Source organism: Pinus tabuliformis, chromosome 3_2 (genome assembly GCF_031772625.1).
Source record: "Pinus tabuliformis cultivar Carrire ecotype Pingquan chromosome 3_2, CPIR1, whole genome shotgun sequence".
NCBI lineage: Eukaryota > Viridiplantae > Streptophyta > Pinopsida > Pinales > Pinaceae > Pinus > Pinus tabuliformis.
The window spans coordinates 1154593786-1154610869 of NC_142302.1; the positions used below are offsets into that span (position 1 = coordinate 1154593786).

The 17084-nt window shown below is 39.6% G+C and overlaps 1 protein-coding gene across 1 annotated transcript in view; it reads right to left on the reverse strand.

Moving 5' to 3' along the window:
- LOC149184815 (uncharacterized) overlaps positions 1 to 16770 on the reverse strand; it is a 66523-nt gene extending 49753 nt beyond the window's left edge. Inside the window, exon 1 of the mRNA XM_089417725.1 lies at positions 16343 to 16770. Coding sequence (XP_089273851.1) covers positions 16343 to 16525 — 183 coding nt within the window. The 5' untranslated portion in view covers positions 16526 to 16770. The remainder of the gene's footprint in view (positions 1 to 16342) is intronic.
- Positions 16771 to 17084: the final 314 nt, after the last annotated feature.

The following is a 17084-nucleotide window of genomic DNA, read 5'->3' on the forward strand; positions in this document are numbered from 1 at the left end:
CAATTTGCACATGAGTGGGCATAAATTCAAAATCACACTTCTGCTTGTCCGAATGAGATGATCTTTATATCAATCTTGGACCTCTCGAAAAGAGGAATCCAATGCAATCATCATCTCCATCAAATGAGTTGTCCCAAGGTGGAATTTGGCCCTAGTTGCCAATTTTAACAACTATTTCTCACGTTGATATAGACTGTTTATTCTCACATTGAGGCTCAGAGTATATATATATATATATATATATATATATATATCTCATCCTTTACAGGTGTCTCGACTTCCTTGATTTAAGGATGACCGTAGCTCTGTAATAGTCCTTTCAAGTAGGGCATAAATTCAAAATCACACTTCTACTTGTCTGAATGAAATGATCTTTATATCAATCTTAGACCTCTCAAAAAGAGGAATCTAATGCAATCATCATCTCCATCAAATGTGTTGTCCCAAGGTGGAATTAGGCCCTAGTTGCCAATTTTAACAACTATTTCTCACGTTGATATAGACTGTTTATTCTCACGTCGAGGCTGAGAGTGTATATAAATAAATAAATAAATATATATATATATATATATATATATATATATATATATTCTCATCCTTTACAGGTGTCTCGACTTCCTTGATTTAAGGGTGACCGTAGCTCTATAATAATCCTTTCAAGTAGGTCTCCAAAAACTTTAAACAATTCGACCTTTGATCCTTTCTTTGCTAATTTCACAGACTACTTTTAGTCTTCAAAATTTATGACTTGGTCATCTTGATTTTGCATAGTAATTGTTATCACAGTTTGATTTTCAACAGTTGTCCGTTTTCAAAATAATTTGGTTTCAGTTTGAATATGAGCTTCCAATGTGTATAAAGGATTGGCATTCCAAAAGTGACAATTTCTAGCATTTAATTTTCAAATTGCAGTCTTGTTTTCAGTTTGGGGTTGGTTTGAGATGGATTTCATGAGCATGTTACAATTCTCAGGATTGGAAGCAGGTCCTCTATTAGCACTAATTTTGTATTTTTACGGAGTCAAAATGGCGTGAAGGAAAATTGTTTGTTTCTTGAATAGTTTGAGGCATAAGGTGCATTTGAAATTTTGATACAGGGGATATCATGAGCCTTAGGGTTTAGTATAAATCCTCTTAAGGAGTACCTAACCATAGAACCAAATTTCATAAAGGGTTGTGTTGTGATTATTATTTTCAAAGAGCGCTGCAAAAATATCTTCCAACGCCTACAAGTGGTGCTGCAAAAATATTTTCCAGCACCTACAGGAAGCGTTACAAAAACATTTTGCAACACCTACAGAAATGTTATAAAAGTGAGCCCTAACCGCTAGGTGTTAATTCAACATTTGATTTTAAATGTTGAAGACCTTAAAGCCTAAGTTAAGTTAAAGTTTCAAGAAATATTACATCAATTAAGGTTTTAAATGGTCGAAAAGGTCTTTCAAAGGTGTGTTAAGTTTCAAGTAGATGCAGTAACAAGTTAATCTTCAACAGAAACACTTAAGCTTATTTTTGCAGCATTAGAGTGGTTTTTTCATCATTTTGCAGTGCAATTGTCAACAGCTAAAGATGGGGAAGTCGGGGCACATCAGGCGTTATGAACCTGAGAATATGGCATGGCTCGAGGCATATGATGAGATGATGCCTATGTTTAGAGATGCGGGTTGGGAGTCAATATTTCACTATTTCAGTGGTTACAATTTAAACTGGAGCCATGATTTCATAAACTCTTTTGATGGCAGCATGACTAAGATTAGGGATATGCAATTTCCAATGATAGAAGACTCAATCACAGAGGCTACGGGACTACCAACTGAAGGAGAGAAATGGTTTAAGAAGAATATGGTTCAAGGTGTTGATTTGAACTTTTCCTAAGGATGATTCTCATAACCCTTACTAGAGCGTTGGAGTTCCTCACAACCTATTGAAACCCGAGTGGAACAACATTGTGATGATAATCAAGATGTACTTCCCCTGCAAAGGTAGGTATTCTAAAGTTTACCTGTATCACATGAGGTTCCTTCTGTCATTTGGCTAATTTCAGTAAAATGAGTCTATCGTATTTCTTCCACCAGAGTCTATTAAAGGTCACTACAAAAGCTAGAGCTAAGAGGGTTTTGTATCCCCATGACATATGTCACCATGGTTTAATAAAGATGCTCTACATTCATGAACTAAACAAGCAAATAGAGCAGATTAGAAGAAACCCTTTACCTAGGAGACTAAGAAAGGGTAAAACTAAAAAGTCTAGTGAAACCCTAGAGGCCGAAACCAATGAACGAGCTCCTGTTGAACCTGCAAAAAACCCAGTTAGTGAAACAAAAGCTAGGGTTTATCAACGAAGGCCACAAAGAAAACAAGAAAAGGTACAAGAGGTTGAAGAACCAGAACATATGGAGGTAGAAAGAAAGGAAAGCATCCAAGCAGGAAAACAGAGAACAAAACAGAGTATTTCAGAAAACCACACACTATGCCTACAAACAAGTTGAGATTAGATTTTAAGGCCAAGTTTAACCCTAAATTGAAAGAACCCATCATTATTGATGAGGAAGAGAACGCAAGACCTTATGGGAGCAAGAAGAAGTCTGCAAAAAGGGTAGAAAGGAAAACCCTAGAAGCTAACAAAACCACTCAGAAAAAGAGCAAGAGAGTCACAAGGTCAATGGCAGGTCAAGATAAGCTAAGCATGCTTGCACAAGCAGCGGAGAAAATGGTGAATTGAACAAACTGAAATATTTCCTTTTGCAAACATTACATCAACAAGAAGCAGGGGAGGTTTACGATTTCTGCAAACCCTAACATATTGTTATATACCATAAACTACATCGATGGGCAGTTTTTGTAGTTTCAAGGACGTGTTAGTATGAAGATAATGATGAATACCTTTTGTGGCTCCAGTCATGCAGTTGAAGTTTCTTTTTGTAGTTTTGGTTGCACAGTCAATAAAATAAAGGTGCCTTCAAAAGTGGAGACAGTTTTGAATTCGGTTGAATGATTGGAAGCAGTTTTGCAGGTTCGATGTATCTCAGTTACAATAGGAGATAAAGGCATATGTATTGCAGTGACAGTACACACTGGCTACAATCCAGCAAGTAGTTTCTAGATCCAGGTTTTTAGTGATTTGACTCCACAATTTTTTCCAAAGAAGCAGCATCAATCTCGAGATCAGTTTTCTTAGATCTTTCATTTTGTGTCTATATTCAAGATTGGAATTCAAATAATTCTATCAATATAGATTAGGCTTTACTTTGTAATTTAAGTCATAAAAATATTGTAATATTTTACAGTTACTTTCCCAAATATTGTGGTTCTTAAAACTTTGTATATTTTCCTATATAATGGATGAAAAAGAATGTTCAAAGGGTTGGAATTTTGTGGAAAAAACCTTGTGTATTGTTGTACTTTTTGAGATTAATATATATTTTGCTATAAACAATTTTATATGCCCAGTTTGCAGATATTCATGTATGAATAATTTCCTGTTTGTTTTCTATTGTGTTTAAATTTCTCATTAGTCACACCTTCTGAACATTTGTCTTCAACATTTGGATAAAGTTTGATGAATTAGAATTCATGTGGAATTGCTCAGATTCATGTTATTTGGATGCTTAATTGTTTTTTCATCTTAAATATCACTGCAGAAATCTCAGTGCTCTGTCTTGATGTTTATCTTCTATAGTCTTCTACATACCTTGATGATAACCTATCAAAGAAATTGTGAGTTATCTTGCCTTTGTTTATAGTTGTTCATGTGATCTGTGTTTAGCAAGTATTTATCTTTTGTCAAAGACTCCATGCCCAATGGTCTCTTTCATTACTTTCCAAACCAAATTCATTTCTGACAAACCAAATCTGGCCAATGAGCTTAATGACCTACTGCTAAAGTGACCTTGAGTAGTAGTTTAAGGAGAACTCCCTCTCCAAATTAAAGGGCCAGCTTTCAATCTCAAAGTGGTATGAAGGTTTCCTCAGTTAGTTTCCTTCCACGGCCAGGAAAACTTCCGAGTGATAACAGTACTTATGGTAACTTCAGATGCACAGAACTGGGTGACTTTTAAATTTCAATATTGATGACAGAGACTAATATTCAAGTACAGAACTCCGCTTTATTTCATTATGGACTCGGCCTTGTTAAAACTTAAGACTATTGTTCTAGCCTCTCAGATCTTTAAGTAAAAGCTTCTTTGATCGTTTAACTATTTCGATTCACAAATTATGGTCTGCGACCTTGTTGCAGGGATATAGACTCATAATTATGCCCAGAAATATACTATACCAGATTGGTTCTTCTCCAAGGTAACTCAGCCTTCAAAAGTAGATATGCAACCTTTTTCCTTTAACACAAAAGTGATCTCTTTAGTTGCCTTGTTTCACTAACCTTAGCTTTGATACCATGTTGAGAAATCCATTAGGGCAGCATTAGGGTTTCTTATTAGTTAGATTTCTCTTTTACTTGACAATTTCTTGTGATTAGTTATTACTTTTTATTCTTTGTTATCATTATTTTCATCATCAAGACAATTGTCAAAACAGGAGAACACAAGATGTATGCACTCAGCTAGGGCAAAACCCATATGAAGGAGAAAACCTAGTCAAACTCTTCCACTAGTAGATTCAATCAAATTGAGACAATCTTGACCTTTTGACCAAAACATAGATTCCCTTTATCCACCAAGTCAACCCTTAACACAAATCAATGAAGTCATTTAGAATGTTGGATCTTCTTCTTTGCAACTTCTGTAATTCGACTAGCATCTTCAGCCCCTGCAATTAACTTCAAATACTTCACACGTGTGGCATAGAAACAAAGAAATTCCGTCTTTTGTTTTGATAAGGTTCTCTTTGTTCTTTTCTTGACTTTGCACCCCTCTTCTTGACATCTCCAATCGCAGATCGAATGAATGTGTGTGTTTGTCCCTCAATAGATCGAATGCATGGGTATAAATAGTCTTCTTCAAGCTGGTCGTATCTCTTCATGAGGCCGACTTGGTGGAGAAGGCAAAAATGACATTCTTGACTTTAATAATAAATTTCTTTCTTGATTTACAAGGCCCAAAAGGGTCTCTTACATGTTGACAAGTACTAAGACTCTAGATACAAACCCTAGAAGCACACAATGGGTGCTTTGACGTATTGACCAATGACCCAAGCATGAAACCCATGCTTTAATAAGTCATTTTTCTTTTACAGTAAAAATTTCTCTTTTTCTTTCTTTGGACAATTACATCATGACTCAAATACAATTTATGAAGACCGGCACTAGTTACATTCTTCAACAATGAGTACCCTCATCTTTAAAGATGAAATAGATCTTGAAAAATGTATCATGAAGAAGTCGGATTTGAAAACGCTTGTCCTTCAACTATTTGCTTATGAAACTTGACATTACCTTGAAATATGGAATGAAGTCAATCTATTCATGAAAGCAATGGATTTGCTACCAGATTTGCATGGGAAAATCTAGTGTTAGCACCCCTCTATACCTTGTCTCTTGTCTATTACCTTCGGTTGTCAATTCAACTTTGTTAGACCATTTGGGGTGCTAATCTAGGGCATTTACTCATTGTTTAGGCTTTGCTTGGGGCTCTAAGCCCCTTATCTAGCTCACATTTGGTTAGGATACCTTATTTCAAGTACTCAAAAGCCCAAATTTGTTTTAGGTTGCTTAGTTGGGGATCCACGGAGTCAAGCCTTCATTAATCCTTGATGATTTCTTCGTTCCAAATGAACCACAAGTTTTTTGGGCCATATCACACCTGTAAGTTGTGGTCCATGGAACAATGTCAGAAGTGGTTCATAAAACAGTGTTAGAATTTGGGGAAAATATTTGCGATAGGGTTTAAGAGACCAACAATATTTAGTCAAAACCCCACAATGTGACTCTTCTATACAAAACACTTTGCCCAATGGCTAGACTAACATTCACTTGCCTTATCATTTATTTGCCTATTTTATCACTTCTCTACTTTTTGTGAAGCCTCTTCTATTACTCTTTGAAGCTTCTACCTTTGAAAACCCATATTGCAAAAACACTATGGAATTGGCATCAAGTCTTAAGTTTTGACCTAGCTATCTTACTACCCTTCCATGATTTTGGGCTACTCATTCTTTGCCATCTCCAACACCTCTACATGTATCTCTTTCTTTTAGTTTGGTTTCTCCTTCGAGGGCTTGTCATTTTGTCCTAGGGCATCTCCATTAAATTGGTCCTTGCTAACACCTTACCTTGGATGATTCAACGTTGATACCTCAAGGGAGGTTCAAACACAAATAGGGAAAGGGGTGCGCAACAACATTTTCGGTCACCATATAACTATTCATCATTTTATCATTTATATGGTAGATCTAGGTGTTTTTATTACATTCTATTAGAGATGTAATTGCATTTGTTTTGCAAGTTCATTCAAATTGGGAAGCCCTCTCTTGGATGCCTGTAGCATCTTTCATCTTCAACTTGCACAACTTGAACACCTACCACAACATCCTTCTAGGTGAGTTCTTTCATTTTTGTATCTCTTTCAACTTCGACGTATAGGTTAACAAGCTCAACAAAGGAGATCAATTAATTAACCCTAGCTAAATTGCCTTCCTTTGTTAATTTCTTGTTAATTCTATTGTCGTTGAGACATAATTGAATTACCCTAATCAATCTACATCCCTAGGTCACATAATCAACCCTAAAACCCAGATTAACCTAGTGGCCTTCTCTCTCCTTTTCTTTGTCTCTTCCTCTCTACTAGGGCAATTCCACTCTATCCATCCTCCTTGTGGTAACACGGTGCCCCACGCTAACCTTCACACTAGCATAATCATGCAAGTAAGTTCAGTAACAAGGACACTATTCCCATTGTCTTTGGGTTGTTGGTAAATCAAACTACATAGTCATCTTCAATAACAAAGACATATATCACCAAGCTATGTCTTTTGTGGGTTTCTGATTTCTAAGGAGACCTAGGCTTGGATACAAGGCCTTTTTATAGATATGTTTATGTCACAAATCCACTAGTGGTTGTTCTACTTGGGGATCCTCGATGCTGCTACGAATTTGTCTTGAGTGTATAGCTACTAGCAAGTAATTAAGATGGCCAGTCTTTGCTTCATGTAGCAAAATAGATGCACTAGAACATTTGAAGATTTGCCCAAAGGAAGCGTAAGTAGAATTTGATTAAATTCTTGATTTGAATGGAACCTTAGTTCATGGGTGAGTTTGACAGAGTATAAACCACCCACCAAGATTCCACTCTTCTCATGTGTTAAAATTGGCAACTAGGGCCAAACTCCATGAGGGTCACCTCATTTATGGCAGCTGATATTTTTCCTAGATTCCTCTTATAGAGAGGTGTAGGATTGATCTAAAGATCATCCAATTCCGACAATTATTTATGGAGATATGAATTTATTTGTAATTACTTGACAAATTGTCAAGGTCGGCCAGCAGTGAAGTGTGTGGCACACATGCCCAGCATTGCATATAAATAGAGGAGAGGTTGAGTCATTATTTCATCTCATCATCTCTTCTTCTCTCTCACTCTCCTTTCTTGTTTGGGTTAACAAAGGAGCAGCTAGTGGGAGAAGAAGGATGCAGCCACAAGGAGGAGGACGCAGCAAGGAGAAGGACGCAGCAAGGAAGGGACGCAGGTCTGTTCTGCGTTGACCTAGGGTGCAGCCAGCAAACAGGGACAGCGTTGACCAGCAAGGAGCCTCCTTTGACTGCGACCTTGTGTGGGGAGTCTCCCTCAAGCAAGCCGCAAATCAGATCTACTGTTTGGAGGGCTAATTTGACCACAAAGTAACCAGCACAAATTTGGTTAGGGCTGACCGCAGGGCTGCCTGAACGTTGACCAGATTTGACCATGTTTCTTGAGCTGTTTCGGGTTGTCCTTCATCTATGTTGAAGGCTGGGTTGTCTAAGGTTGATCCTAGACTATTTGTGAATCATTTGATTCACTTTGCAAATGCTGGTTAGGGCATCTCTTACTGCTGTCATAAAAATTATAGATCTGATATATTGTACTATTTCTCTCTCTGCTGAACTATTGAAGATTAAAGAAGAATTGATCAAAGGGTTTCCCCGCATTGGGGTTTGTCCCTGGCTAGCTGCCACATCTGGTGTCTCTTGTCTTGGCTTGTTTTCTATCGATCTTTTAATGTTCTATCTGCACTTTACTTTATGTTTATGTGATTGCTAAACAGTGGCTAATAAGAAGAAAAGAAGTAAATTGCTCTAAGCATAGAACATACCATAATTTAACATGGTATCAGAGCTGAGGTGAAGACAAAGCCCAAGCAAGAGCAAGAGCAAGCGCAATCACCGAAGAGAAGGTTGGCAAGGCTATCTTAAAGAAATCATGGGGTCCTCAGCACACTTCCCTTGCTGAAGACAAACTCCGTGAAAAGTCTAACTATCACGGATGGAAGATGTCTCTCGATCTAACATTAGAAGAGCAAGAAGTGTTGAACCATGTGAGAGGCAGAATTGTTGAGCCTCCATCAAATGCATCCGCTGTTGCAAGGGAGAAGTCAAAGCAAGGAAGATCATTTGGGACTCTATCGACAAGCGCTTGGTGGCCTATGTTTCCGAGCTAACCACCTCCAAGGAAATCTACAATAGACTGGTGAGTTTATTTAAAGTTAATGATGCAAATCAAGTTTTGTTCCTTAGAAATAAGCTGAAGGAAATTAAGAAGGGCAAAGATGAGAGTATGCAAGCATATTTCTTAAGGATCACCGAGATCAAGAATGATCTCCTATCTATTGGGGAAGTAGTTCCTGACAGGGAAATGACACTCACAACTCTTGGAGGACTGCCACCTGAATGGTATATATTCAGGACTACTCTTCTCAACAATAATGTAATTCCTGGATTTGAGGAATTGATGGCAAGATGCATTCAAGAAGAAACAAGGATGGAAGAGCAAGAAATGCCCGCACTTAAAGGCCATCCCTCTGCCTTTTCTTCTCATGCTAAAAGAAGAAACAATTCTGGGGCTAAATCCAAAGGAAAGGCTGGACCGAAGGGTGGAAGAAAAGGACGATGTTACAATTGCAATAAAATGGGCCACTATGCGAGGGAGTGCCCTAATAAAAGGGACTCACACCATGACGATGATCAAAATCACTCTCAAGGCAATCAAAGGAATGGCAGGTCCAATGGCAAAGGTAAAAGAAATGTCGAAAATCAAGGAAGAGGACAACCCTTCAAGAAGGCAAGAAACTCCAAGTATGAATCTAACGTTGTTAACAATAAGCAAGATGAATATTATCTACCAGCGGCCCTCTCTACTACTGCTCCCCCGGACTCGCTGGGAAATTGGCTTATTGATAGTGGTGCCTCAAGGCACTTCACTGGTTACAAAGAAGCTCTCTCTAATCTGATAGAGAAGGAGACCAACCTGGAAATTGTTCTTGGGGACAACTCAAAATATCCCGTGAAAGGCATAGGGAATGTCACTCTTCAATTGAATCAGGGAAATACAATTCATTTACAAGATGTATTATATGTACCTGATCTCAAAAAGAACCTGGTGTCCATTTCGGCAATGGAAGACAAAGGCTACAAGGTGGCCTTCATCGATGGCAAGGTACATGTATGGAAAAAGAACTTTAAAGATGCTTTCACTCTTGGGTTTCGAGTTGATTCATTATATCAGATCGAAGAAACTCTGTTGGGTGTCATGTTTTGTGACACATCTCTTCAGTCCAAACTATGGCATCAGAGGTTTGCTCACCTTCATTATAAAGCTCTACCCGATGCAAGACAAATGGTGACTGGGATGCTCGAGTTCCGAGTAAAGAAAGAAGGTGTATGTCCGGGATGTGCCGAAGGGAAGCTCAAAAGGGGACCATTCCCCTCAAGCCAAAGCAAGACCTCCGATATATTGCAGTTGGTTCACTCAGACATATCCGGTATGATGCCTGTGAACTCCTTGGGAGGATATTTATATTACCTCACTTTTACAGATGATTATTCTCGCAAGACTTGGATATACTTCTTGAAAAAGAAGGATGAAGTGTTCTCCTGGTTTCGTCACTTCAAAGCCTTGATCGAGAATCAAACCGAAAAGAAGATCAAGATCTTAAGGACTGATAATGGGACTGAGTATGAATCCAATGAGTTTCATGACTTTTGCAAAGAGGCTGGCATTAAGAGGGAGACTACTACACCATATACTCCTGAGCAGAATGGTGTGGCGGAAAGGAAGAATCATACGATTGTGGAAGTTGTCCGTGCTATGCTCCATGATCAAAGACTTCCGAAGTTTCTATGGGCCGAAGCTGCAAATATCGCCGTATATGTACAAAACCGATGCCCTCATCAAGCATTGGGTTCCAAGACTCCCAAAGAGATGTTCACTGGTAAGAAACCTGACGTATCTCATTTTAGAATTTTTGGAAGTCCTGTATATTTTCATGTGCCGAAGGAGAAAAAAATAAATTGGGTGCATCTGGAAAAAAAGGACTCTTCGTGGGCTATAGCGAAAATACTAAGGGCTATAGAATCTATGTGATTGGTCAAAGGGAAATCGAGATTAGCCATGATGTCACCTTTGAAGAAGATATGGCTCTTAGCAAAGTTGACAATCTTCCTACTCTAAGGGGATCTAAAGAAGCTGACACCAAGGAACTGAAGGAAAAGGAAGATGAGACGATGCCCGATGTGGAAGAACATATGGATCCTATTGATCCCCCTCCGCAAGAGCACTCCTCTTCTAGCAAGAGGCCTTCATGGCTTAAGGGGACACTTGATGATGCTGAAGGGCACGTTGCACCCAAGGGAACCTTCCGTGAAAGTAAGAAGCTGACCAGGTATCAGGGATACTTGACCATCATGAACACGATCATCCAAAATGAGCCTTCGTCATTCACAAAAGCTATCAAGCATCAAGTATGGAATGATGCTATGACTGAGGAATATGAGTCCATCATGAAAAATGATGTCTGGGATGTGGTCCCCAGACCCTAGGACAAAGCAGTGGTCACTTCGAAATGGCTTTACAAGATAAAGCATGCAGTTGATGGAAGTGCGGAAAAGTATAAGGCTTGTTTTGTCGCTCGTGGTTTCTCTCAGAAGGAAGGTATAGACTATGACGAGATATTCGCACCTGTTGCCTGATATACCACCATCCGCTCAATCATAGCCCTTGCTGCTTCGCAAGGATGGAACCTACATCAGATGGATGTCAAGACTGCATTCTTGCATGGTTCGATCAAAGAGAAAGTCTATGTGGAGCAACCCAAAGGATTTGAGATTCATGATCGAGAATCTCATGTGTGCAGGTTGAAGGAGGCCCTCTATGGGCTAAAGCAAGCACCCCGAGCGTGGTATGAGAGGATCAATAGCGACTTGATGAAGCTGGGATTCACTATGAGTGAAGCCGACCCTAACCTTTACTTTAAGGTCAAAGATGACAATCCTCTCATACTAGTGTTGTATGTTGACGACCTCTTTCTAACAGGGGCAGACCCTCTCATTCACAAATGTAAGAGGGAGTTGGCTTCTGAGTTTGAGATGAAGGACCTAGGACTGATGCACTATTTCCTAGAACTAGAAGTTTGGCAGAAGCCAAGGGAGATTTTCCTATCTCAAGGAAAATATGTGGTGAAGATATTGAAGTGATTCGGTATGGTGGACTGCAAGCCCGTAACTACCCCGATGGAGCTTGACTTCAAGAAGTTAAGAGGTAGTGCTGTTGGACCTATTTTACGAAATGCTTCCGAGTATCGTCAACTCGTCGGAGCATTGATGTTCTTGGTGAACTCCCATCCGAATATATGCTTTGCAGTCAACACGTTGAGTCAACATATGGTTGAGCCTCACCACACACATTGGATTGGTGCCAAGAACCTGTTGAGATATCTTCGTGGCACAATCACTCATGGGTTGAGATACACTGTCGGAGATGTGAGACTACTTGGATATACAAATGTTGATTGGGCAGGAAGTGTGGTGGACCGAAAGAGCACTTCTGGGTGTTGTTTCTCTTTAGGATATGCCTCAATAACCTGGATGAGCAGGAAGCAGAAGTCAGTGGCTTTGAGCACCACCGAGGCAGAGTACACTGCTGCTAGTATGGCCTCTTGTGAGGCGGTCTGGTTGCGAAAGCTCTTTAGTGAGTTGTTTGGATTTACATTGGATACCACCGTGATCCTATGTGACAACCAGAGCGGGATTCGTTTATCAGAGAATCTCGTATTTCATGATCGCTCCAAGCATATCGATATCAGGTACCACTATATTCGGGATATGGTGCAGCGGGGAGCAATAAGGCTCCAACATATCAGTACAGATGAACAAGTCGCCAACATTTTGACAAAGCCCCTAGGAAAGGTCAAATTCTTGACTTTCCGAGAACGACTTGGTGTCATTCAGAGACCCTCTTATGAGGGTCGAGTATGATGTATTGAGCTCTGGGAGCTCCAAGGGGGCGCGGGGTACTTCTTGGAGTGACATGCGACCACAGGGCGACTCACCATCCCCTGGTGGTGCACTATGTACAGGGTGAAAGGTTCAACCTTCCCCTGTGACACCCCGTAGCGACTATAAGACAAGATGATTAGTTCTCCTGTGGGCCAGGATGATTAGTTCTCTGTGGTGACTGTAGGACAAGATGATTAGTTCTCCTGTGGGCCAGGATGATTAGTTCTCTGTGGCGACTGTGGAACAGGATGATTAGTTCTCCTATGGGCTAGGATGATTAGTTCTCCGTGGGGATTGTGGAACAGGATGATTAGTTCTCCTATGGGCTAGGATGATTAGTTCTCCGTGGCGACTGTGGAACAGGATGATTAGTTCTCCTGTGGGCTAGGATGATTAGTTCTCCGTGGCGACTGTGGAACAGGATGATTAGTTCTCCTGTGGGCCAAGATGATTAGTTCTCCATGGCGATTGTGGAACAGGATGATTAGTTCTCCTGTGGGCCAGGATGATTAGTTCTCTGTGGCGACTGTGGAACAGGATGATTAGTTCTCCTGTGGGCCAGGATGATTAGTTCTCTGTGGCGACTGTGGAACAGGATGATTAGTTCTCCTGTGGGCCAGGATGATTAGTTCTCCTGTGGCGACTGTTGGACAGGATGATTCGTTCTCCTATGGACAGGATGATTAGTTCTCCTGTCGAGGCATCCTACCCATGCACTCTGGGACTCATGGGAAGTACCTCTCATCTGATCAATGAGCAGAGAAATGAGGTTAGGGACCATAATAGTACTATCGATGGACGCATCGTTGTATCTACCGTACTCCCTATGCCAGAATGACCTCCATTGATCTGGGATCAATGATACTGATCTGGGATCAATGAGAGTGGTATGACACACTCTGAGACTGACTTTGGGTCAGTGGAGGATGGTATGACACATCCTCGATCATTTCTTCTTCTTCATAGTTTGACCAAAGCAAAGCAGAGGCGGGCCAAGCAGTGCAAGGCAACATTTGATGGTTGGAGAGTAGCAACAGTCAGACGGATTGCAGATGGAGTTCTCGCTAGTTGAGAGGGAGTGTTAAAATTGGCAACTAGGGCCAAACTCCATGAGGGTCACCTCATTTCTGGCAGCTGATATTTTTCCTAGATTCCTCTTGTCGAGAGGTGTAGGATTGATCTAAAGATCATCCGATTTCGACAAGTATTTATGGAGATATGAATTTATTTGTAATTACTTGAGAAATTGTCAAGGTCGGCCAGCAGTGAAGTGTGTGGCACACATGCCCAGCGTTGCATATAAATAGAGGAGAGGTTGAGTCATTATTTCATCTCATCATCTCTTCTTCTCTCTCACTCTCCTTTCTTGTTTGGGTTAACAAAGGAGCAGTTAGTGGGAGAAGAAGGACGTGGCCACAAGGAGGAGGACGCAGCAAGGAGAAGGACGCAGCAAGGAAGGGACGCAGATCTGTTCTGCGTTGACCTGGGTGCAGCCAGCAAACAGGGACAGCGTTGACCAGCAAAGAGCCTCCTTTGATTGTGGCCTTGTGTGGGGAGTCTCCCTCAAGCAAGCCGTAAATCAGATCTGTTGTTTGGAGGGCTGATTTGACCACAAAGTGACCAGCGCAAATCTGGTTAGGGCTGACCACAGGGCTGCCTGAACGTTGACCAGATTTGACCATGTTTCTTGAGCTGTTTCGGCTGTCCTTCATCTCCGCTAAAGGCTGGGTTGTCTAAGGTTGATCCAAGACTATTTGTGAATCATTTGATTCACTTTGCAAGTGCTGGTTAGGGCATCTCTTACTGCTGTCATAAAAATTACAGATCCTATATATTGTACTATTTCTCTCTCTGCTGAACTATTGAAGATTAAAGAAGAATTGATCAAAGGGTTTCCCTGCATTGGGGTTTGTCCCTAGCTAGCCACCACATCTAGTGTCTCTTGTCTTGGCTTGTTTTCTGTCTATCTTTTAATGTTCTATCTGCACTTTACTTTATGTTTATGTGATTGCTAAACAGTGGCTAATAAGAAGAAAAGAAGTAAACTGCTCTAAGAATAGAACATACCGTAATTTAACATCATGGTTTGCCCCACCCAATCAAAAGGGGATCTCACTAGGTGAAAGTCTCAGATAAATTTGACAAAATAGATACCCCTTAAACTCAGCACGTAAGTAAAAGGAAGTTCATGTTGTGCAATGCATGCCACTGACCTTGAGTCATGTTTCTTGAAACAACTTAAAAGAAAGTTCAGCTCATTTGATTGCTCTGAGAAAAGAGCATAGATTCATCTAAACATTAGATCTATCAAGCATTGAGAGAGATCAAATTCTTTGAGGTGAGAATTGGTGCAAAAGCTTCAGGTTTGCAGCTGGAGGAATATGATCCTTCTTAGTGCTTAATAGATCAAGTGTTTAGATAAATCTAAGCTAGTGTATTTTTTTATTTTATTTTATTTAGCAAACAAAAATCAGAACTCAACAAGAAGTTCAAGAAAAGGACCCTGCTCATCAATAGCAGGGTGCAAGGGATTTCAATTTTCATCTGATGAGAGCATCAACCGCTCATGTATCAAGCAGATTTATGGAGATTTGGCAAGTTTGAAGGCTATAATCTCCAACGAAGGTGAGGTTACTCCCGGAGATCAACTCGCTGGCATCTATCTGTTCTTCGCTCCGACAGAATATTGTGGACATCCTTCATCGACCCAGCAGCCTGCTGGTTTCCAGATAAGCAAGGCTAAAGTCTTTCATTAATCAGTTCGACTTTTTAAAAACATCTCTCTTAGTTATTTGAAGTCCTGTACATCCAGCGGGGCTAGTAGGCAGTAGCAACGAATTGATTTTTGGCTTTGAATCTGAACAGTCTGATAATTTAATAGGAGATATGAAAGGCAATGTAAATGACCCACTAGTTTCTTTGATTATTTCTTGGGATGTATTTATGTAAGGATGTATAAATTTTGCATATTGCTCTATAATAGTTGTTTTTGCAGCTCCAAAATGACTTTGGATTAATGATGAATGGGTGTACTGTTAAGACATTCTTTGCAATAGGCCATCAGTTCAACCGCACCTAAATGTTGGGTTAAAAAAATAAAAAATAAAAAAAACCTTCTGCAGTTGAAAAGCATCAACATAAAAACATAAAAACCTTGCTTTCTAGACCAAAAATTAAAAGAATATATATATATATATAAATTCTTTTAAATTTTGGTCTAGATAGCAAGATTATTATTATATTGATGCCTTTCAACTACCGCAGAAGGGTTTTTTTAAGCCCAACAAAAAAACAGATTATTATTATATTGATGACTTTCAACTACCGCAGAAGGGTTTTTTTAAGCCCAACAAAAAAACACTTCTGCAGTTGAAAGGCATCAATATAAAAACCTTGCTCTATATATATATCCTCAAGACAAGTACGTGTGGCATTTGGCAAATATCCACGTCATAAGTAGAAGAAGAAAACAAGATTTTGAAAAGGCGGCATCTCATAATCTTGCCCTCCTTGCAAGGGTAAGTAGGGAAGTAGGCTATTTTGATGCCATGATGGCAATACACTCTGAAGGGAAGACAATTGTATTATAAATATCTGGTTTTAATTAAAGGAAACAAAAAACATCCCCAGGCGAGTCAAAGGCATTACGAAGACAACCTTGCATGTTGATATCTCCTGTAAAGCTAGTTTTCAGATTTGGCATATGACATTTGCAGAAAAATGCTTTACAGTTTTTAAGCCAAGAACATAATTGCAAATACCTACTAAAATTTAAAACCATGGATACTATTTAGATCCGTGTCTCGCTGCCTAGAACCCTACAAGTTGAAGTCTAAAAGCTCCTTAATCTCGGGAAAAAAAAATTACGACGTTTTATTGATTTAAAACCCTGTAAATGATGGTAAGAAAGGAATTAGGTAGAAACCTGATAGTATCTGCCATCGAGCTTCTTGATGCCATAACCCAAATACACCTTCCCAAAAGACTTGATGTCTGTCACAACTCCGTTTAGTGAATGAACGCGCCTTCCCAACCGACCCACAAGCTCAATAATGGCCGTCCTCTCCACCTTGGGCTTCAGGAGCAGCATACAATCGTACAGAGGCATTTATTACACCTCAAAGGCACCAGAACTCTATGTAACTTATGGCTTGTGTTGTTTGGCATTAAGACCTGCGGGTTTAAGGTCTTGGCTGCACGGGGAAAAAATAGTTTAAACTGGAAATTGGGAGCAACGACATGTGAATCACTTAGTTGATTGTCCGAACACAGTGGTGCTGGTTTTCTGCCAGAAAATGATGTGGGATAATGGGCCAGTTATAAACAATCTTTGTTTTAAAAATAAAAAATAAAAAAAATTGGTCATTACTTCGGGGGAGGTGAGTTTTTAATGGTGGCAGATTGAAAATTTCCTGTGAGAAATTGGTAGATTGTGGTGAGTTTTTAATGGTGGCATATTGAAAATTTCCTGTGCAAAATTGGTACATTGTGGTGAGTTTTTAATGGTGGCAGATTGAAAATTTACTGTGCGAAATTGGTAGAATTTTAAATTTTAAGTAGTTAGACGGAATATTTAGAATTAAAAGTGTGGGAAGTTATTAAATCAAATCTGCATTATATAAATAAATAAATAAAAAATTAAAGTTTTAATGTATTATGTTTATAGG